The 21,488-nt window shown below is 60.3% G+C and overlaps 2 protein-coding genes across 5 annotated transcripts; one reads left to right on the plus strand and one right to left on the minus strand.

Annotated features, from left to right (window-relative positions):
- Positions 1-1,940: 1,940 nt before the first annotated feature.
- Positions 1,941-8,717, plus strand: GRN (granulin precursor). Of its 4 annotated transcripts, none has more exons than XM_045888779.2 (13): positions 1,942-2,098; positions 4,653-4,797; positions 4,922-5,047; positions 5,158-5,242; positions 5,712-5,824; positions 5,921-6,056; positions 6,187-6,281; positions 6,512-6,635; positions 6,928-7,025; positions 7,116-7,361; positions 7,599-7,832; positions 7,937-8,167; positions 8,263-8,717. In XM_045888779.2, exons 2-13 carry the CDS (start codon positions 4,660-4,662, stop codon positions 8,398-8,400), a joined length of 1,764 nt encoding a protein of 587 aa, XP_045744735.1. In that variant the 5' UTR covers positions 1,942-2,098; positions 4,653-4,659; the 3' UTR covers positions 8,401-8,717. The 4 variants fall into 4 exon arrangements, with proteins under 4 accessions (XP_045744736.1, XP_045744735.1, XP_064439601.1 ...); XM_064583531.1 differs by lacking the exon at positions 1,942-2,098 and adding an exon at positions 4,399-4,545; XM_064583532.1 differs by lacking the exon at positions 1,942-2,098 and having other exon boundaries at positions 4,656-4,797; positions 5,158-5,270.
- Positions 8,718-8,817: 100 nt separating this feature from the next.
- Positions 8,818-19,698, minus strand: FAM171A2 (family with sequence similarity 171 member A2). The gene is made up of 8 exons (XM_064583530.1): positions 19,442-19,698; positions 15,770-15,997; positions 15,438-15,530; positions 12,054-12,212; positions 11,763-11,942; positions 11,539-11,655; positions 11,291-11,417; positions 8,818-10,815 (listed from the first exon to the last, which is right to left on the minus strand). The coding sequence occupies exons 1-8, from the start codon at positions 19,557-19,559 to the stop codon at positions 9,330-9,332; spliced, it is 2,508 nt and encodes an 835-aa protein (XP_064439600.1). The 5' UTR covers positions 19,560-19,698; the 3' UTR covers positions 8,818-9,329.
- Between the last annotated feature and the right edge of the window lie 1,790 nt (positions 19,699-21,488).

Genomic DNA, 21,488 nt, shown 5'->3' on the forward strand with positions numbered 1-21,488 from the left:
TAGTTGTGATTAATAGGTTCATTTCCTGATTAGCCTAACATTTCATGAAAAGTGTGTGCATGTAGTGCTTTGGTAATGGAAGCATAGGCTGAACCCCACCCCCTTGCCTCAGGATACACAGGACAGAAACTGTGCACAAATGTCCCCAGCGGGCAGAGTTGTCCTGATTCTCAGCAGGAGCCTCACTCACTCTCCAGACCCTCTCTAGCCCCAGGCTGAGCACCACTGCCAAAGGATTCCTCAACTCTGCCACTCCCCCACGCAGACTGCCGCCACCCCTGAAGTGGGCTGTTTGTCCCTTCCCCAGCCTCCCCCTCCGCTCAAGCTCTTTGTTTAGCCCACAGTACTCTCCATCCACTCAGTATAACCAAACACTGCCCGTCCTTCCAGGCCTGGCACCAGGCTTTCTCTGGGCCTCTCCTCTCTCCTGGTGCATCTATCAACCATTTTGGCTGGAGCCAGGCCCTTTGGCACCGATCAGCCTGGCTCTTGTTGCTGGCCAATCTGTTCTGTGTGGTGTTTCTCTCCTCACCGGTCATGTCCATTCCTGGAAGGCAGGGCTGACTCAAAGGAGGAAGCCACTTCCACTATGCACCCACCCCCAGCCCAGCCTTGTGTCAGGCACCCAAGAGCTCCTCAAGCCCACTACGTTGAACTTGGCATTTAATTCCTGCCCAAGGCTGCTCTTCCCATCTGGTTTCCTAATGCTCTTCCCAACACTCCCCTGTCCAGGCACTTCTCCAACCCCTCTCCAACTGCCAGTTACTATCCTCCCAGATTCGGCTCAAAAATGTGCCCTTAAGGGGCGCCTGGGTGGCTCAGTCGGTTGAGCATCTATCCGCTCAGGTCATGATCTCAGTCCTGGGATCGAGCCCCGAGTGAGGCTCCCTGCTCAGAGGGGAGTCTGCTTCTCCCTCTGCCTCACCCCTCCCGCCGCTCATGCTCTTTCTCAAATAAATAAAATCTTTTTTTTTTTTAAAGATTTTATTTATTTATTTGACAGAGAGAGACACAGCAAGAGAGGGAACACAAGCAGGGGGAGTGGGAGAGGGAGAAGCAGGCTTCCTGCGGAGCAGAGAGCCCGATGCGGGGCTCGATCCCAGGACCCTGGGATTGTGACCTGAGCCCAAGGCAGACGCCCAACGACTGAGCCACCCAGGCGCCCCTCTCAAATAAATAAAATCTTAAAGAAAAAAGGTGCCCTTGAGGTGGAATTAAATCTTTTCCTCTCTGCCCAGAGTCAACCTATCACCTCTGACCTACACACATCCATAACACCTGGCACACGACCTTGCACCTTAAATTAGATTTAATGTGAGCCTGGCGCCTGGGTGGCTCAGATGGTTAAGCGTCTGCCTTCGGTTCAGGTCATGATCCCAGGGTCCTGGGATCGAGTCCCGCATCGGGCTCCCTGCTAGGCGGGGAGCCTGCTTCTCCTTCTGCCTCTGCCTCTCTCTGACTTTCATGAATAAATAAATAAAACATTAAAAAAAAAAAGATTTAATGTGAGCCTGTCTCATCTCTCCGCCCACTCACGCCCCGCTGTGAGCACCCTGAGGAAAGGGCCCGAGAGCTGTCTATCCTTGCCCTCACAACCCTCCTTCAACCCCTATGGGGCCTAGCCGCCCACCATTTATTCTCAGTTTGTTGAACAGAGTAGAAACAGGATGCACAAATGTCCCTAATCCAGAAGCAGACATCCCGTGAACGCCCTGGAACGCACCCTGTAAGGGGCAGCTCCCCAGTCGGTCAACGTCCTCTTACAGGCGCTGCCCCAGCTCGGACAAACCCTACCAGGCGCCCGAAGCCCGGCTGAGCCGGCTCAGGACATCACATGATTCTCCAATCACATGATCCCGTAAAAGCGAGGGGGGAGGGTGGGAAGAGAGGCGAAGGGAGGGCAGGAAAGAGAATTGAGTAAAAAAAAGCACAGCTTTCCAGGCTGGCCCCGCCTCCACGTCGATCAATAGCCAGTAGGAGCGCGACAGCCCGGACACCTGGCCAATGGAAACGGAGGTGGGCGGGCCATCGCGCCGCCAGGCCCTAGTCCGCGAGCTTCCCGGCGGAGGCTACCCAGCGAGCGCGGAGCCGGTCGCAGGTAAGGAGGCTGGCCGCGCAGACCTCTTGCTTCCTCCAGGGGTCCGGCCGGGCGGACGCGAGGGCTTGAGGTTCCGCCGGAGTTGCAGCCGGGAGGCAGGAGAAGACTGGCTTAGAGAAGCTCCTTTGGGGGTTTCAATGCACTGGAGGCAGTTTTACGGGGGGGGGGGGGAGGGAGTCAGCAGTGATTGCAGTGACCCCCATCAGAAGGAGGCTGTCTCCCTCTCCAGCGTCCCTGGAAGCTGCAACCCCTTCCCCCAAAGCAGGGGCCACTCCATTCTCCAGCCGGCTTCCGATCGGCCCAGGTGCTGCTGCTGCTGCTGGTGGTGGGTGGTCCCCGGGGTGCCTGGGAGCGAGAGAGGCGCCCGCCCTGGTCGCGGAGCTCAGACGGCTGCGAGTGGGCTGGAGACCCTGCCCACCTCCAAGGCAGCGGGAACTAGGGAGTAATGACCGAACGCCCGGGTTGTGTCTGGCTCTCCCTTACTTCCTCTCGTGAGGGGTGGGACCAGCCAACTTCCGCCTCTCCCCGCCACTTTTCCTGCTCGCTCGCAGCTGAGTTCGCTCACCTTTTGGGAATCTCTCTCCTGACGCTCGGAGTTGGGGGCTGCCACCTAGTGGAGGATGGCAGAGCTGGGGGCTTGAAGCGGCTCCTGTCCCTCTCTGCTGCGGCAGTGTGGGGTGGGGGTGAGAGAGGCTGCCACCCAGAACCCTGCTGAGAGAAATTAGGCACCTTCTCCCCCCATCCTTGGTCCCGAGTTGTGTGCGCCTCCGAACATTGGTATTCACTAGGAGCACACGCTATACTCCCTAACCTTAGGATACCAAGGATGGAAAGTATGCATAAATAAGTCACTAGGGTGCCCCGTGGTCCCAGATTTGTGCAGACAGGCACCCCTTCTGGCCTAAGCCCAGACAGCGGGACAGCCTATGGAGGGTTGAGGTTTGACTCCCAAGAAACAGGTGGGACCAGCCTTGCCTGGGAGCTGTGCGTGTAGAGGGGAGGGTGAAAGGGGCCAAGGTCCAGGACCAGCTAGGCAGTGGCCTCCTGGAAATGGTCTTTGAGCTGGGACACTGAGGAGAGCCAGGTGAGGGAGAGAAGGATGTGAGCGACTGGGTGGGTGTAAGTCCTCGCCACACCTAGTGTCAGTGTCCACACAGAGACTCCTGGGGGAACTGAGGTCCAGAGACAGCAACTTTTGAGGCTCTCACCATCAGTGGTAGCGATTCGAGGACTAGCACCCAAGTGCAGTATCCTGGCAGCCCCTGAGCTGGGAAAGTGCAACAACTATCTCCCTCCTCTGCTTGGACCCCAGGCCTCCACTCTCCCAGAGTTTGGGGTCCATTCCCGGGCACTGTCCATGGTTCCACTTTGTGACATGAGCCCAGGTCCAGTATGCTTTGGAGTCATCAAAGCCTGTCATCTCCGTGACTGGATATATGACACGGGCATGTTACTTAACTTCTCTCAGCCTCAGTTTCCTGCTTTGAAAAGTAAAAGTATTACAACTACTTTGGATGATGGTTGCAAATAAAAAAGAAAATAGTATCGTAACTGGGCCAGGAGAGGCTCGACAAACATTACTGGTTTTGCCCCTCTAGGCAGGGTATCATCTCCTGGGCCCAACCCATTGAACTAGTGGGGCCTTCTGAGCTTGGGGAAGAGTCATTTAGGAAATGAGGGGCTACTCCCTATAGAACTTCATAATCGGTTCCTTCTGCTGGTGCAGCTGGGCGGGCACATGTGGTCCTCATCACGGCTTCTGGGTAGGAGGAGAAGCAGGGGTTGGGGTTGGGGGTGGTATGTTTGGGGAGTCTGAAAGGGTCTGGTGGTGGTGGGGGGCCCTGAGAACACAGATGTCTCAAAGGCTGGCCCAGCCTGTGCACCCCTTCCCTGGGTGGTTTGGGGACAGTTGGGGGGGGGCAGGTGTGGCTGGCCTCTGGGGAAGGCAGCCCAGATTCCACTGGCTACCACACTTCCCTTTTCACAACTTTCTCAACCCCATGATTTCCCATGTCATCATGTGACACCCCTCCCCCCGCCAACAGGCCTTGGCAGGTGTGAACACAGCATCAGCTGGGAGGCATCTGCAGGGGGCTGGCTGGGGAAGTGCAACCCTGTTTATTCCTCAAGGGGGGATTCCCTCTCTGCTCCCCAGCCCAGTCCTCCCATGGCTCCTGAGGCCTCGCCCACTCCCTAGAGGTGACCCATGGCCCTACAGACTAGACCCACAAAACCGACAAATTTTCCTTTCACACACCTACATCTTTACACACTCACCCACAGAGACTGAGACATTTGGCCACATTTTGGGGACACAAACTGACACCCGTCTTGTGTCAGTATTCATGCTCATCACTGTCCACGTGCTGGTGCACGAGTGAACACACATAGAGGAAGCTGAATCTTGGGCCCCACATCTTGCTTCCTGCCTGGACAAGGAGTTGTTGGTGAGGCTCCGGTGGTACCTGGCCCCGGCCTGGGGGAGTGACTTGCCCCAGAATCAAGGGTTGCGTGGGCTTAAGCTAGTCTCCAAATGCCTCTTGGTATTTTGCAGGCAGACCATGTGGACCCTGGTGAGCTGGGTGGCCTTGGTGGCAGGGCTGGTGGCTGGAACACAGTGCCCAGATGGTCAGTTCTGCCCGGTGGCCTGCTGCCTGGACCCAGGAGGAGCCAGCTACAGCTGCTGCAGTCCCGTTCCGGTGAGTGTCCTGCAGCCCAGGCAGGACTTGGCAGCCCGGGATGTCCCGAAGGGGCATCTCAGCATGGCCAGAAGAGGGGACTGGGCTTGGGTCCTTCATTCTGTCGTCTCCTCTTGCTTTCCAGGGCCAGTGGCCCACAGTGCTGAGCAGGCAGCTGGGCAGCCCCTGCCAGGTAGATGCCCACTGCTCTCCTGGCTACTCCTGCCTCGTCACCATCTCAGGGACCTCCAGCTGCTGCCCGTTCCCAGAGGTGAGGGTGCTGTTAGCTCGGTGGAGGGGCTCAGGTCTGCATTTCGATGTTCCCCCTGCTCACCCCAGGTAAAAGGGCTGAGCCAAGGCAGGTATCTCTGTGTCCCACAGGCCGTGTCGTGCGCTGATGGCCGCCACTGCTGCCCGCGGGGCTATCACTGCAGGGCTGACGGGCGGTCCTGCTTCCAAAGATCAGGTGCGGCAGGAGCGGAGGTGGACGGCAGGCAGGTGGACAGCATGTGGAGGCTGGACGGCCCAGGAGCCCAGCCAGCTGGGTGACCTGATTCCTGCCCTTGTGCCCTCATTTTTGTGGCATCTGTATTAAGCAACCCCTTTGCTCCAGACAGAGGGACAGCACGAGGCTGGGAAGGGGCAGGAGAGAATGCCGGACTCCAGGCCCTGGGCCAGGCATTGGGAGGGTGGAGAGAGGCCAAGCCGGGGTGTTTTAAGGCCACCGTAGTCAGTGGACGCCCCTGCCTTGTGCCATATCACTGAGGCAAGGACTGGCTGGTGGGGAGAGTGGGTTAGGAGTGTCTGGGAGAACGCCGAGCCCTAGTGCCGGACCCCCAGTCCCCCTGGGAGCTGGGCCTGCAGCTCCTTGAGTGATGGGGGCAATGGCCTTCACTAACCCGGGTTGGCCGAATCCTGGGTCCTCCTGTCCGCAGATACCAACCCCTTGGGTGCCATCCAGTGCCCTGACAGCCAGTTCGAATGCCCCAACTCCTCCACGTGCTGCACTATGCGAGATGGCTCCTGGGGGTGCTGCCCCATGCCCCAGGTACGGGTTCGGGAAGCTGGGGGTGCGGGGGAGCAGCCAGGGCAGAGCAAGGGGCGGGAGGGGGCAAAGACAGAGGTCGGGAGCATCTCTCGTCAGGCTTCTTGCTGCGAAGACAAGGTGCACTGCTGCCCCCATGGGACCTCCTGCGACCTGGCTCATGCCCGCTGCCTCACGGCCACGGGCACCCGCCCCCTGGCGAAGAAGGTCCCTGCACAGAGGAGTAACAGGGCAGGTAAGGCGGTGGGAGAGCATCGGGGTGTGGTTTGGAAGGGAGGCGAGGCCTCGTCTGGCTCCCAGCTCCCCAGCTCGGGGAAGAGTTCCTCAGGGCTGTAGCTGCCCCGCCCGCCTCTCTCCCCTTCCAGTGGTCCTGTGCCCCGATGGGCGGTCCCAGTGCCCTGATGGTTCTACCTGCTGCGAGCTGCCTAGTGGGAAGTATGGCTGCTGCCCAATGCCTAATGTGAGTGAGGGGCTGTGTGCTCACAGCTGGGGCGCCCACCTACCTCCCAGGGACTCCAGGGGTTGGGGCTGGCCGGCAGGTGGGGGGGCGGGGGGCCAGCCTGGCTGCTCGGGACTCATGCCGCCCCCTAGTGGGGGATTGAGGCAGTGTCAGCTGTCACCTGGCTGCTCCCTGAGCTCCCCTGAGACCCAAAGTCCCAGAGACCATCCCCCGCCCCCACCCCCACGCAGGCCATCTGCTGCTCGGACCACCTGCACTGTTGCCCCCAGGACACTGTGTGCGACCTAGTCCAGAGTAAGTGCCTCTCCCAGGAGAACACTACGGACCTCCTCACCAAGCTGCCAGCACACACAGGTACCAGCGGCAGGCTCCAGACCCCATTCCACCGGCTCCGTGTGCGGGAACTCTCCACGAACTGTTCCAGGAACAGATGGGGGGGTGGGGGACTGAGGGCCACATGGAGGGGACAGGGCAGATACGGCCCCCTGTCCTCCACACTAGTCATTGCCTTCGCATCACTGCTGGGGTGGCCTAAGGATACTGTCCATCCTCAGCATCTGGCTCTAGCTGTGGAGCCGGCCGAGGGTTGGGCTCCCCAGGGCGCCCCACGGCCACTGCTGACCCGTCCTCCGTGCCTTTCTCACAGTGCAGGAGGTGAAATGTGACATGGAGGTGAGCTGCCCAGACGGCTACACCTGCTGCCGCCTACAGTCGGGGGCCTGGGGCTGCTGCCCTTTTGCCCAGGTACCCAGGAGCGGTGGGTGGGCCGGGCTGAGCAGAAGGCGGCAGCCAGCGAGGCCCCTGGGCCCACTGTCCCCTGTCCATCCACCCTAGGCTGTGTGCTGTGAGGACCACGTACACTGCTGCCCAGCTGGGTTTAAATGTGACACAGAGAAGGGCACCTGTGAACAGAAGGCCCACCACGTGCCCTGGATGGTGCGGGCTGTAGCCCGCCTTCGCCTGCTGAACCCCCAGGCCATGGAGAACGATGTCCCCTGTGATAACATCACTAGCTGTCCCTCCTACAATACCTGCTGTCAACTCGCATCCAGGAAGTGGGGCTGCTGTCCTGCCCCAGAGGTGCGTAGGTGGGGGGAGAGCACTGGGGGGGGTCGCGACTGTCTTGGCCTGGGCAGGTGGTCAGACTCCTGTTGCTTTGCTCTTCTGTCCTCTGGCCCGCAGGGGGCCCACCAGTTCGGTCAGGTTCATTCCCAGCTGGAGGAGCTGTGAGCGGGAGAGAGAGTCGGGATAGGCAGGGGCTCAGCTTTTCTGTCCCACGTCGCAGCTTCCCAGACCATCCTGTGCTGCCCCCCGCAGGCTGTCTGCTGCTCAGACCATAAGCACTGCTGTCCCCATGGCTACACGTGCTTGGCCGAAGGGCGTTGTCAGAGAGGGGGCGAGACGGTGACTGGACTGGAGAAGACACCTGCCCGCCGGGCTTCCCCGTCTCGCCGCAGAGACATAGGCTGTGACCAGCACACCAGCTGCCCCGTGGGGCAGACCTGCTGCCCCAGCCTGAGTGGGGGCTGGGCCTGCTGCCAGTTGCCTCATGTGAGTGCACGCCTGCCTTCCTGGGCCGGAGAGCCGAGTTCCCCTCCCACCCCCCCACCCCCGGGGGAGGAGGAGAGAGGTGAACACCACCCTGTCCCTCCCAGGCTGTGTGCTGTGAGGACCGCCAGCACTGCTGTCCGGCTGGGTACACGTGCAACGTGAAGGCTCGAACCTGCGAGAAGGAGGCCGACTCGGCCCACCTGGCCGCCCGCCTGGCCCGTGGCCCTCGCGTGGGTGTGGGGAACGTGGAGTGTGGGGCAGGGCACTTTTGCCACGATAACCAGACCTGCTGCCATGATAGCCGAGGGGGCTGGGCCTGCTGTCCCTACCCCCAGGTGAGTGTCCCCGCCCCGGGGCTGGGGGGCATCCATGGGAGCCAGGCCTTGCTGTGGCCCAACTCTGACTCCCCGCCCGCCCCCCGGCCATCCAGGGCATCTGTTGTGCCGATCGGCGTCACTGCTGCCCCGCTGGCTTCCGATGCGGGTTCAAGAGCACCAAGTGTCTGCGGAAGGAGAGCCTGCGCTGGGACGTGCCACTGAGGGACCCAGCCCCGAGACAGCTGCTGTGAGGCGAGACTAAGGACTGAAGACAGTCTGCAGCCCTCAGGACCCTGCTCAGAGGGTCCCTACTGCTCAGGCCTCCCCAGCACCTCTCCTCCACCAAATTCTCCTGGAGTCCCCCATTCTGATCCCCCCCCATCATGGGAGGTGGGGCCTCAATCTAAGGCCTTCCCTGTCTCAAGGAGGGCCGTGGTGAAAGCCACGTTACAAGCTGCCATCCCCTCCCCCAATTTCCGTGGACCCTATGGCCAGGTGCTCTTCCCTATCCACAGGCGTGCGTGTGTGTGTGTGTATGTGCTGCAGTAAAGTTTGTACACTTTCTTAACAGTGTCTGATTTGGCCACCCTGCCTGCCCCCGCCCCCCCGAGCAAGGGCCCCCATCCAGTGTCCACATTCCCCAACCCCACAGAAAGACACACGCGGAGTTAACCTCACCAGTTTTGTATTTGCTGTTGCCCACAGCAATCCCATCACATGATCCCCTAGTCCCCAGAGCCGCCCCAGCCACCAGAGGTGGGCTAGTCGGCAAGCAGCACCCCCTCCCCTCTCGGGCGGGGTCCCCAGAGAAGGTCCCCTCCCTTCCCAGCCCTCACACTAGCAGCTGAGGCCCAGTCGCCCCTCCTGCTTTCCCACGATAGAGCTTTCTATGTACAGCCGCGTTTACAGAGGCACTGCTTCCCCCCACCCCCAGCCCTCCTTCCCCAGCCCCTCCCAGTGGGGGTCTGGACCCCTCCCACCTCCCTCTCGGAGGCCGACACAGGTCCCTCCCGAGACATTACCCAGCACGTAACACCGGACAGCTCCGCAGGCCCCTGGGCCCCTCTCCAGGCCGGGGGGGGGGCGGGGGGGCGGGGAGGGTAAGAGCGCGGTCCCCCGCGGCGCGCGCATCCTGGGGGCGGGGGCCGACGGGGGGGCGGTGCCAGGCCGGGCGGGGGCGCTACTTGACGTTGAACACCATAAGCGGCCGCTCCTCCCGCCGCTGCCACGGGCTCTTCTTGTCGCCCGCCTCGTCGCCCACCTCCGCCCCCAGCTCGTCCTCCGGGCTGGTGAGCGAGTCGCGCCGCAGCTCGCTGGCGCTGCTGCGGGAACTGTCCCCGCGGCTGCGGCCCCGACCCCGGGGTACCGTGGCCGCCCGGCCCTCGGGCGCCGCCACTTCGTCCAGCAGCGGCGTCAGCGAGTTGTCCTCGGGGGAGCAGAGGCCCGTGCGGCTCTCGCTGCTGCTCGGCTCCGTGTCCTCGCTGAGCGCCAGGCGCGGGGGCGCGGGCGGCGGGGGCGGCGGGGGCGGCGGCGGGGCGGCCGGCGGGGCGCGCTCCCGCTCCCGCTCCTCGCGCAGGGGCCGCCGGCGCGCGGGCCGCGCCTCGTGCACGTCGACGCCCGAGTCCAGGCTGGCGTCGGTGCTGCGGCCGCCCCCGCCCGCCTGCAGGTCGATGTAGGAGTGGCGCACTTGCGAGTTGGAGCGCCCGTCCAGGGACACGAACCAGGCGCGCGGGTGAGGCTTCACGCCCAGTTCGAGCAGCTTCTTCTCGGTCAGCGCCTGCAGCTCCCCGTTGAGCTGCGCCATGGTAGACTCGTTGAACAGCACCGGGATGGTGACCGAGCCGCTGACCGGCGCCGAGCGCCCGCCCCCCCAGCCCTCGCCGCCGCCGCCGCCGCCGCCGGCCTCGCCGCCCGCGCCCGAGTGGCCCTGCATCAGCGGGCGCTGGGGGTCGGCCGGGGGGAAAGGGCGCGCGGGGCCGGCGCCCGTGCTCTCGGGCGGGGCTGACTCGTCGCCCGCCCCCGCGGCGCCCGCCTCGCCGCCGAGGCGCACGTAGTGCGCGGGGATCACCAGGGTGGGCATGACGTTGCGGTAGACACTGTCCTTGAGGTGGTCGATGGAGCCGCAGAAGATGAGCTGCCCGGCCTGGCTGAGCGACGGCGGCCGCGCCAGCTGGTCCACCGACTGCGACAGCAGGAAGTCGGGGGGCTTGCTCTCGGCCGCCCCCTTGTGGCCCAGGTAGTGCTCGAAGGGCGGCGGCGGCGAGGGCGGCTCCTGCAGGAAGGCCGGGGTCGCCGAGGCCCCCCGCCGGTACTCCTCCAGGCCTGGCTCCAGCCCGCCGGGACCCTCGACGGAGCGGGCGCCCTTGAGCCCCGCGCCCTCGCCCCCACGGGCGCCCCCAGGCTCGGCGGCCGGACGGCTGGCCGAGCGCGGCTTGGCGCGGAAGAAGTCGTCCCGGGAGGCGGCCAAGTCCCGGGTGCTGGAGAAGGCGGAGTGCAGGGGGCCTGGGGGCGGGGCCTCAGGGTCCCCCGACGGGGCGGGCTCCAAGGGTCCCCCACATATGAGGTGGAGCTGGGACATCGAGGTGGCCTGGTCTCGTTTGGTACCGTCAGCGGGCCCGGACAGCTGCAGCTTGCGGTGCTGTTGTCTCGGCTTCAGGCAGCGTCTCCTGGAAGGTGGGGGGGGGGGGGGGGAAGCGACCGGGACCTCAGGAAAGCGTGGGGGGCCTGAGCAGCTTCCTAACCCCGCAGTGGCAAGATGAGGAATGGAAGCTGTTTGGAGGGGTGGGGAGAATGCCTGGGATCGGAAGAGATGTTGGGGAGAGGTCTGTGGGAGGGCCAGCGGGTAGCTGAGCCCGTTTGGGTGCCCCTGAGGGGGGCTGCGCTCCTTCCCTCGTAGGAGGAGCACGTCCAGCCTGGGGTCCCCTGGAGGGGCCTGGCCCGTAGGTCCTGCCTCCTCTCCCCCCACTTCTCGTCAGCCACCAGTCTCACGGGTGCACTTGCTGCCCTTTCCTGTCAGTGCCTTGAAGACCACGATTGTACGTTATGCTTCTTTGGGGCCGGAGCGCCCAGCGCCACAGCGGGCAGAGGGCAGGCCTCAGTCTGCAGGGGATGAGCGGGGTTGACCGCGTGGGAGGCACTCACCGGCAGTAATAGATGAGCAGACACAACAGAATGAGCACCAGCAGGGCCAGGGCTGCCAGGATGGTGAGCAGGAAGATGGTGTGGTAGGTGCCAATGTCCTGGATGCCCGATGTGATGGTGACCAGTCCTGTGCCAGGCAAGGGCTTAGCTTTCCAGGCGTGGCTGCCCTTCCTGCCCTTCAGGAGCCCAACTCCCAGCCTCCCCTTCCCCCACCGCTCCCGGTCGCGGGCTGTCCCCCTGTCTCTCACCAGCGGTGGGGGAAGCCATGGCAGCTGCCCAGTACCCCAGCTGGGGGCAGACGAAGGTCCAGTAGAGCTGCCGGCCTTCCTTCCGGATCACACCAGTGCCGTTGCGGACCCACAGCCCTGGGAGAGGCAGGACTTTCCTGAAACCCAGTTAACCCCCCACCCGCCATCTCAGACCCACTTGCTTTCCCCCGACTCCAGCAGCTGCAGCCGCTGGAAGCACTCACCACTCTTGGGGTCGAACCTCCAGGCTGGAATGCTGGTGCCTGCAGTGAGGGCACGAGGCTCTGAGGGCACAGGCAGGGACAGGTGAATGGGGCCAGAGAGTGGCACTTCTGTCCCGTTACCCGTCAGCAGGTGCACGCTCACAGCAGCCAAGGGTATCAGCTCTAGCCAGGAGCCATTGCCTGCGGGGGAAGGAGACCCGGCTGAGGGGTAAATCCTGCCCCCCCAGCTAGGAAAGGCCCTGTGCAGTGTGGGGGGGGGAACGTCCCTTCCATGCTGGACCCCCAGCATACCTGAGCTGGAGGCCTCAGTGCCCAGGAAGGTAGGGAAAGCGCGCATTTCCTGCTGGGTGCTGGCAGGTGTGAGCGAGGCCCAGAGCTGGCTGTAGGTGGAGCTGACGGGCAGGCGGGCGGCGCGGCGCTGGAACTGCACCCAGGGCTGGGAGCGGGCGCCTGGATGGAGAGGGGGGCCGCTGTGGCTTGGCCGGGGACAGGCTTCCCCAGGGACCAGAGCAGAAGGCAGGTATTTGAGGAGCAGGGAGCCACTGGGTCAGGCCACTTGGGAAGGTCAGGGAGGGCGGTGACTTGGGGAGAGAACTGCATTCATAGAATGGTAATGTGGAAAGGACTTGGACCTGAAATCTAGTCCTGGCTGTGTGACCCTGAGCAAGTTACTTGCTCTCTCTGAAACACCGTTTCCTTATTAACCTATAAAATGATGAGGTTCGGGTCCTCAAACAATTACTGTTGCCTACTGTGTGGTGGGCACTGTGTTAGGTGCTGGAGATACAAAGGTGAACAAGACACAGTCCACAGTTCCCTGCCTTCAGGTTCACGGTCTTGTGCAGGGCTGTCCATTTTGGTACCCATTAGAACTTTCTGCTGTGTTGGATGGAAATGTTCTCTCTCTGTGCTGCCCATTACAGTACCCACTATTACCCGTGGCCGTTAAGCACTTGAAAGGTGGCTGGTGTGACTCAGAAACTGGATTTATTTTTGATTTTTCAAAACTTAATGAGGGCGCCTGGGTGGCTCAGTTGGTTAAGCGACTGCCTTCGGCTCAGGTCATGATCCTGGAGTCCCGGGATCGAGTCCCACGTCGGGCTCCCTGCTCAGCAGGGAGTCTGCCTCTCTCTCTGACCCTCCCCCCTCTCATGCTCTCTATCTCATTCTCTCTCTCAAATAAATAAATAAAATCTTTAAAAACAAACAAACAAAAAAACTTAATGAACTTGGGCGCCTGGGTGGCTCAGTCGTTAAGCGTCTGCCTTCGGCTCAGGTCATGATCCCAGGGTCCTGGGATCGAGCCCCGCACGGGGCTCCCTGCTCCTCGGGAAGCCTGCTTCTCCCTCTCCCACTCCCCCTGCTTGTGTTCCTGCTCTCGCTGTCTCTCTCTCTGTCAAATGAATAAATAAAAAAATCTTTAAAAAAAACACAAAAACTTTTGTGTAAGTGACCACATGCTGCTGGTGGTTACTGCATTACACAGCTTAGCTTGTGTATCTGTCTGTCTGTCTTGGGGTGGAGGGGGCTTATAAACAGAATTCCAATACAGTATGGTAGTTGCTAACATTTATTAAGCTGGACACTATTCTGAGGCTTCCTGTGTTAACTCCTGTAATTAGTACAACAGCCCCTAAACTAGGTGTTTTCATTATCAACCCTGTTGTATACACGAAGAAATGGAGGCTGGAGTTTAGTGACTTGCCCAAGGTCACAATCCTGGAGCCCGACCGAAGCCCAGGAATGTGGTGCCAGCCCAACTTCTAAACCCCTTTCTCTCCTCCCTTGCTATTAAAATAGCAGGACGCAAAGGGCGCTTGGCCCCCCCAGCTAGGAAAGGCCCTGTGAAGTCTTGCAGGATGAGTAAGACTCCACCAGGAAAGAAGGTGCAAAGGAACCTCCAGCAGAACAGATGGTAGAAAGGCCCAGAGGCACAGGGCAGCGTGCTGGTCCGTGAACACAGGTGACTGAGTGGCATGTAGGCCCCACGGGGCCCACTCAGCTTTGTGAAGGACTCTAGGCTTTACTTTGAAAGCAGTGGGCGCCATGGGAGGGTCGTAAGCCAGGGGCAACAAAGGGATCATTTGGCATTTTATTTTATTATTTATTTATTACTATTTTTTTTTTAATTTTATTTATTTATTTGACAGAGAGAGAGCGAGAGCAGGAACACAAGCAGGGGGAGTGGGAGAGGGAGAAGCAGGCTTCCCATGGAGCAGGGAGCCCGATGTGGGACTCGATCCCAGGATCCTGGGATCATGACCTGAGCCGAAGGCAGACGCTTAACGACTGAGCCACCCAGGCGCCCTATTTATTACTATTTTTTAAAGTAGGCTCCATGCCCCAAAGTGGGGCTTGAACTCATGAGATCAAGAGTTGCATGCTAGGGGCGCCTGGGTGGCTCAGTCGTTAAGCGTCTGCCTTCGGCTCAGGTCCTGGTCCCAGGGTCCTGGGATTGAGCCCCACATTGGCTCCCTGATCAGCGGGGGGCCTGCTTCTTCCTCCCCCACTCCCCCTGCTTGTGTTCCCTCTCTCGCTGTGTCTCTCTGTGTCAAATAAATAAAATCTTAAAAAAAAAAAAGAGTTGCATGCTCTACCGACTGAGACAGCCAGGCCCCCCTCACTTGGCGTTTTAGAAACCTCCAAAGACAGTTTAGAAGTCTCTGGTTCAGGATCAGGGAGATGATGAGCAAACAAGTACCTTGGAGACAAGGGCTCAAGCTAAGAATATAAATTGGGGAGGCGGGTTCTCTCTCTCCAAAACCCACTGTGGCTCCCTAGTACGAGCCAGATCAACCAGGCTGCACCAGGCGCCCCTCCTGCAGAGCCAGTCCGGCGCATCCCCTGCACCCTCGCTGTCCCCTTCTGCCCCTGCATCTGGATTCCTCTCCAGTGAGGGTGCCTTTGCTCCCCCTTTAACTCTCGAGCTCACACGGTCCCATAGCTCCCTTCCCAAATTCTCTTGCCCTGCTACACTCACAGGTTAGGGTTGTTTCAATGCTGAAGACCACTGCCCTCTACTCCACGGCTCTGCCTGCTTTGTAATTAGTTCAGGGTTGGCAGTGATCTGTTTGTCTGTCTTCCTACTTGTCCGTGAACTCCACAAGACAGGGAGCAGGTCTGCTCTACCTTCCCATTGTTCACCAGCACCGGCCACAATGCCTGGCGTAGCACAAGTGCTACAGGAAGGATTGGTTGGGTGAGACTGAAGCCATGAGTGGACACTGTGGGACTGCTCCACGCCTTGCCCTTGAGTTGCTCAGTTCCTATGGAACGACCCTCTCATGGCCTTCTAACATAGCCAGGCACCCAGTAGGTGCACAAGAAGTATGTGTAGACCCACTGATGAAACAGGTGGCAGGGAGTAGGAATTCTAATGGTAGGAGTAGAGGGAGAATAGAAACCACGAGAAGCCCCAATAACAATAAACATTTATTGCCCACCTTCTGCGCTGTTTTTTGCATGCTTGATATTTAATCCTTACTTCATTTTGATGATATAGATACTATCAATATCCACATCTTACAGATGAACAAACTAAGGCTCAGAGAGGTTAAGTGACTTGCTCAAGGGCACCCAGCACTAATACATAGAAGAGCGGAGCTCTCTATACCCAGGTCATGGGGAAGGAAGAGGAGCGGGCATGAGGTGGGGGGAGGGAAAGAGGAGCCTTACCAGGGGAGCCCAGAAGGATGTGCACCAGGTCCTCATAGAGGATGAGGGTGGCCGGCCGCTCCGGAAGCAGGTAGAGGCTGACTGACGCGTACACTGTGGGAGGGGTGGCCCATCCGTCAGCTCCAGAGAAAGCTCCCCCCCACCCCCCACCAACCCCAGGGCACTCCCTCCATCTGAATCCCATTGACTTCATCCTCCTTCAGCAGCCCCTGCGTACCCCAGCCTGGGCAGCAGCTGCTAGAAAGCCTGCTCCCTCCACCCCCAAGGACTATTTTGGGAAGGGGCTGATAGAGTCAGCTGCTGCCCCCCCCTCCACCTGCCCCTGCACTCACAGGGCAGCTTGTCAACACGCCAGGGCACAGAGTTGGTGAGGAAGCCAGGGCGGGCAGCAGTGACCAGCACCCAGGTGCCCAAGCGGTAACTGAGGGGCAGTATGGCCACACCCTCTGAGTCCGTGGTACCCGCGGCCAGCAGCATCCGGTTCCCAAACACATCCACGGAGGCCCGGGCCAAGGGCACCAGCTCCCCGCTCACATACACCTGCACCTTGATCAGGATCTCTGTGGGCAAGATGGGGTGAGGAGAGTGAGGGGGGGGGAGAAAACTGGGCGGGGGGAGTCCCGAGATCAGAGGAGGAGGCTATGGGTTGGAAGTGGTTTGGGCGCCCAGGCTAGACAAGGCTTTATAAGAGTCAGCATGGGACGCCTGGATGGCTCAGTTGGTTAAGCGACTGCCTTCGGCTCAGGTCATGATCCTGGAGTCCCCCGATCGAGTCCCGCATCGGGCTCCCTGCTTGGCAGGGAGTCTGCTTCTCCCTCTGACCCTCCCCCTCTCATGTGCTCTCTCTCTCTCAAATAAATAAATAAAAAAATCTTAAAAAAAAAAAAAGAGTCAGCATGGATAGGGCCCTCATTTAAACCCCACATCAGCCTGTGAGACAGGTGGTGCTATTACCATATTGCAAGTCTGACACATGCACTTTTCCACATTTTTACATTTCTGAACTCAGATTATGCCTCTAATTGATGATGTCATCATCATGATTAGCAGTATTTTTTTCTTTTCTTACTGGCACATGAAGTAATGGTGCATCTTATAGTCAATGATGTATTAGACTCCATAAAATATGCTCTTAAGCCCATTTTACAGATAAAGAAGCTGAGGCTCAAAGAGTTTAGATACTTGCACTGCAGTTAAGGGGGAGGCCTGGAATCCAAACCTGGGAGTCTGCCCCTAGATGCAAATTCTTAACCACTGGACCCCATGGGGCTGGCATCAGGGAGGGGAGAGGGAAGAGGGCTGAGAAAGGAGGAATAAGCGGAGGACCAGGACAGAGGGTCTACAGGTGGAGAGGAGAGAGGTCAGGATTCAGCCAATGGGAAGGGTTGCCGGGGGAGGCGGGGCGCGCTGGGTCAGAGTTTGGGTTCTGAAGAAAAAGCTGAGCAGGGGACGCTAGGGAGATGGTCTTCCCCCTTATTCATCCTCTTCCCAGAATCCTTTGCACAAGCCTGTTTCCTTTCAGATTTAGGGACTCACCCCAACCCCTAAGCCCAAACAAGTACCTCCTGACCCCTCCCCCTCGCAAGTACTGCCCGCCCCCTCCCAGCTGGTCAGCTACAAGTCAGTCACCATGGCAACGCCCTCATTCCTCCCAGGAGATGGGCAGGGAGCTGGGGCCCTGGCAAGGGGGAAGGAGATCTGGGGGGGCCGACTCAGGCCCAAGGGAAACTTGTGTGGAGAGGACTAGGAAGTCCAGCCGCCTCTGCCCCTGGCCCCAGGAGAGCTTGGCCAGGATGGGCCAGCAGGTGTCCTGAGCTCAGATGGGGTGACTGGGTAGGGACCGGGCCTGGAGTTGTTCTTATGGATTCCCTAGGCAGCCTCTCTGATCCATAGTACCATCTACCTCTTCCCACTCAGCATGGCCCCTCCCTCAAGAACCTGCCTCACCCCTACCTTGCTGCTAATAATGGAAGTAGGTGTCCATGCCTAGGAAGGTACAGAGGCCTCAGTGCAGGGCCCGGGAAGCAGGTGGGAACACAAACCTAGGGGAGTCTAGGTACAGAAAGAGCCTGAAGCTCAGGGTAGCAAGGCATGGGGAGGTCACGGGGGGCTCATGCGTGGAGCCTGACACTCAACAATGACAGGTGTCTTATCTCAGGCTTCCAACTCCAGGGCCAGCGCCACGCCTGGCCCTGGCATCCCATCCAGCTGTTCGCCTGAACCCACCTCCCTCACCCCTCCCAGGCCAAAGCCCAACTTGGCAGGGTGGGTGCACACACTTGATTCTTTCCTACTCTCTGGTTTTCCCAGGCGCTGGCAATCTTCCTGCCCCTCCTCCACCACTACCCAGGAGGAATTCTGAGAAGCTAGAGGGGCCTGGCTACTCCCCACCCCTACCCAGGCTAGGAGCAACTGGATGGAGCAGCTGGGAAGAGGGGACCCAGGAGTCTGGAATATGGTCATTTGAAGGAATGCTTTGGGTTCAAGGGCCAAAGCCTCAGAAGAGGGGAGGGGGCCCAAGGAACCATACAGGGTGGGCAGGTGCCTAGCAGATTCTTTCCCCCTTCCCCTCAACCTGGGCACTCAGCCAGTGGCCTGAGGAATAGAGCCCCTATCCTGGCTCTATTTCAGCTAATTCCCTGGGCCCCCTCCCCTGGGGTATAGGACTTGAAGGAAAGGCTTTTTGAGAAACCAGGGCCCCTTCCTACCCATCAAAGCATCCTCTCCTCCCGCAGAGAGCAGGGAAGACTGAGGCCAGAAGGTGAGCCTTCCCCATTTCTCAAGCCTGACATTCCATACTGTATCCGCCTCTCCTAGCTTCAGCTCTGCCTCATTCCAGGAGGAAATCCGACCCCCTCCCTTCATCCGGACCCCACTTCCCTCAACCAGAACCCCCCCCCCCCCCCCCCCCCCCGCTTTTCCTGTCAGCTCCTCGGTGGAGAGATGAGGAGTGGAGAGCACGGTTTCAGGCAGGGATGGGGTCCAGAGGCGATTAGAGGGAAGAGTAACCGGGGTCGTGGGGCAGGAGGCTGGAAGGTGGGCGCAGGGCTGGAGTGGGCGGAGGCCCCCGAGAAGCCAGGCGTCGGTAGGGAGTCATGGTCTAGCTCTCCCACCCTCTCCCACTGCGGGAGCCCACCCCACCCCCACCTCACACACCCACCTGGGCCCGTGAGGCGCCGGGAGGCTCTCCTTCACTGCTATGGAGAGGTTAGATGAGGAGGGGGTGACCTGGGGACGGGCTGGGGATAGGAGTAGCCGGAGGTCTGCTGGACGGGGACCCAGGCACCTGCCCTCCCAGCCGGCACAGCCCACAGCCAGCTAGCCAGCTCAGCATGGCTCCGCCACCACAGCCCTGCCATGCGCTTTGGCTGGGAATCACCACGTACCCCTTTTTCCAGACCCCCCCAAAGTGCAGCCCCTCCCTCCTCAAGGGCTGACAGCGTTTCTTTGGTACACCCCCAATTCTGAACCCGGGGGGGCCGGCCGGGGGCTGTCCGCCCACCGCCTCACCCACTCCCCCTCCTCCCCTCCCCCCCCTCCCAGCCCAGCTCCAGGCGCCCAGCCCCGGTTCGGGTCCAAGGTGGCAGCCGATGCTCGCGCCCCCACCCAGCCCGGGTCGGGAGCTAGGAGCCCGCAGGGGGCTGCGGAGCGGGCGCCCGCCCCAGCCCGCCCCTGGGCGGGTGTCTTCGGTAGACAATGGCTCAGGCAGCAGCGCCTCGCGGACCAGGAGAGAGAAAAACAAGGCGAGAGGGGGCGGCGGCGCGGAGCCCGGGGACCCCCGCTCTCCCCATTGTGTCTCCCCGAGACCCCCGCCCCGGCAGTCGCCCTCTCCCTCCCTTCTCTCCCCAGTAAGCGCCGACCCGGAGTCGCCGGGCTCCCCCCACCCAAACCCAGGGAACAGAGTACCCCCCAATTCGCGAGCGCCGCGAAGAGGGGCTGGCGGGCGGGGGCCCGATCGAGGGGGCACAGGCCCGCGATCGCTGCCCCTGCTGGCCGAGACTCACCCTGCGGGCTGGGGGGCTCCGGCGGCGACTTGCCGGGAGCCCGGGAGGCGCCGCCGAGCAGCAGCCCCAGCAGCGGCAGCAGCCGCGCGAGGACGCTGGGGCCACTCGGCGGCGGCATCGCGGGGCTCGGCCGGGCCCTAGCGGCCCATGGCTCCCGCCCGGCCCCGCTCGGCCGGCCCCGCTCAGCCCCGGCTCTGCGCCGCGCCGCGCCGCTCGGGCTCCCGCTCTGGCCGCGGCGGCCGCTCACCGCGATTGTCTCCGTCCGGAGCCGCCGCCAGCGCCCCCTGCAGGCGGCGCCCCACCCCGCGGACCTCGGGGCGCCGCCCCCTCACCGCCCGGCTCCGCGCGCCGCCCGCCGGCCCTGCCCGCCCTCTGCCCACCCTGCAGCCCCCATACCCGAGCTGCAAGGGAGTGCGACGGAGAGGGTCCAATCACCCGGCTTTTTGGAGGTCCAGAGCCCTCGAACTTTGGTGCAAAATCTGGGAGGGAGGAAAGGCTACTGCTTACAACACACTCACAGAGTAGTACGGTCATGAGTGCCTCCAGAAAGTGTAGGAACTGCCCAGTTCTATCGGCACAAACACCCACGCAGTGGGGAATCGGTCAGTTCCAGTCTAGCTTCTGCCTCTTGAGCTGAGAGCAAGTTACTTCGCCTTCTGGTCCTGGGCCTTTCTTTCAAGTGAGAACTGTAATAATCTCTACCTCGTGAGGCTGTTGTAACAACGGTTAAATGAGATAACAATATAAAGGATCTAGCGTATGCTTGACAGGAGCAGGGGCGCGATCGATGGTGCTGGTGTTGGCCCAGGATGAGGTGGAGGCTCACCTCCGCTCAGGTAATAAGATCCATTGTTGGACGGTCATAATGCTTGGGAATTTCTTCTAGAGACGCGAGCGGCCTTTCCCTCTCACTGAGAATCATCATTCGGTCCCACTGGTTCTGGTTCCTGAATGGCAGTCTTTTCCTTCTTCCTCAGCCACTGAACCCCACATTTAAAGCCTGACCTAGGCCCAGCCCTGCTTGCTTTCTTTCCAGGTTCTGGTTGTCATCCTCATTCAGCTCCTGGGTGGCCAAATCCTCATCTAATCTGGTATCCCTCTCTTGGTTTTCCCTGGCTTTCACTTCTTCTCACAATGTGGTGCCCCAAAGGGGACTGGATATCTAGAGCAAGGACCTTGTCCCCCAGAGGACAGCAGGCTTCTCTCCTGGTTGGGTCCCCTGGTTGGCTCTTCTGACTTAAGGGGACCTTGTTGTGAGTTTGTGATGCCCGATTCTTTTTTTCCCCCTCTCCTCCTCCCCCTTCTTCCCTCCCTCCCTCCCTCCCTCCCTTCCTTCCTTTCTCTTTCTTTCTTCTCTTTCCCTCTCCCCTTCCCTCCCTCTTTCTTTTCTCATAAATTTCCACCTAACCAGATTTCCCAGTCTTCTTCTTATGTAACCAATTTTCCACAATCTCAACACAGGATTTAGCACTCATCCCTGGTGAATTTCATCTTGTTGGTTTCAACCCAACTTCACAATCTGTCAAGGCTGCCTTGAATCCGCTTCAGTCACCCATTGTACTGGAGCTCCCTCACAGCCAGCAGCCATCTGCGGGGTGGAGAGCAGCTTCCCTGCCTCCATTCAAGGGACTCTGGACAATGCCAGGCAGCTCAGGGCCAGGATGGAGCTTTGGAACAACCTCATAGAGCTCTCCTTCAGCTTTATCAAAATTGTTCAGTTTTAAATCCAGCTCACATTTCTGTCTTGTCTATAAGGGAAAATGCCAAATGCTTTGCTGGATCAAGATCAACTGTCTGGGGCTATCCAATTGCAGTGGTGGGGTGGAGAGGGAGTCTGGCTGGTGCGTAAGGATCACAGCGGCTTAACCTTTTCCTAGGAAAAGTCACCCAACTAAAAACCTGTTCTGGAACTTGCCATGCATGGATGTCAAATTGTTTTCTTTGCAAAATTTACTTTTTATCCCTTTGGGTAAAATCAAATACCAGCCGCTCTTGTGAGGTAAGTCTATTCATCAATGGCCTCCCCCAACACTTAGCATCTAGTCCA

The sequence above is a fragment of the Mirounga angustirostris genome, unplaced genomic scaffold (assembly GCF_029215605.1).
Source record: "Mirounga angustirostris isolate CCGP_5_RB_7025 unplaced genomic scaffold, mMirAng1.0.hap1 SCAF_17, whole genome shotgun sequence".
Classification (NCBI taxonomy): domain Eukaryota; kingdom Metazoa; phylum Chordata; class Mammalia; order Carnivora; family Phocidae; genus Mirounga; species Mirounga angustirostris.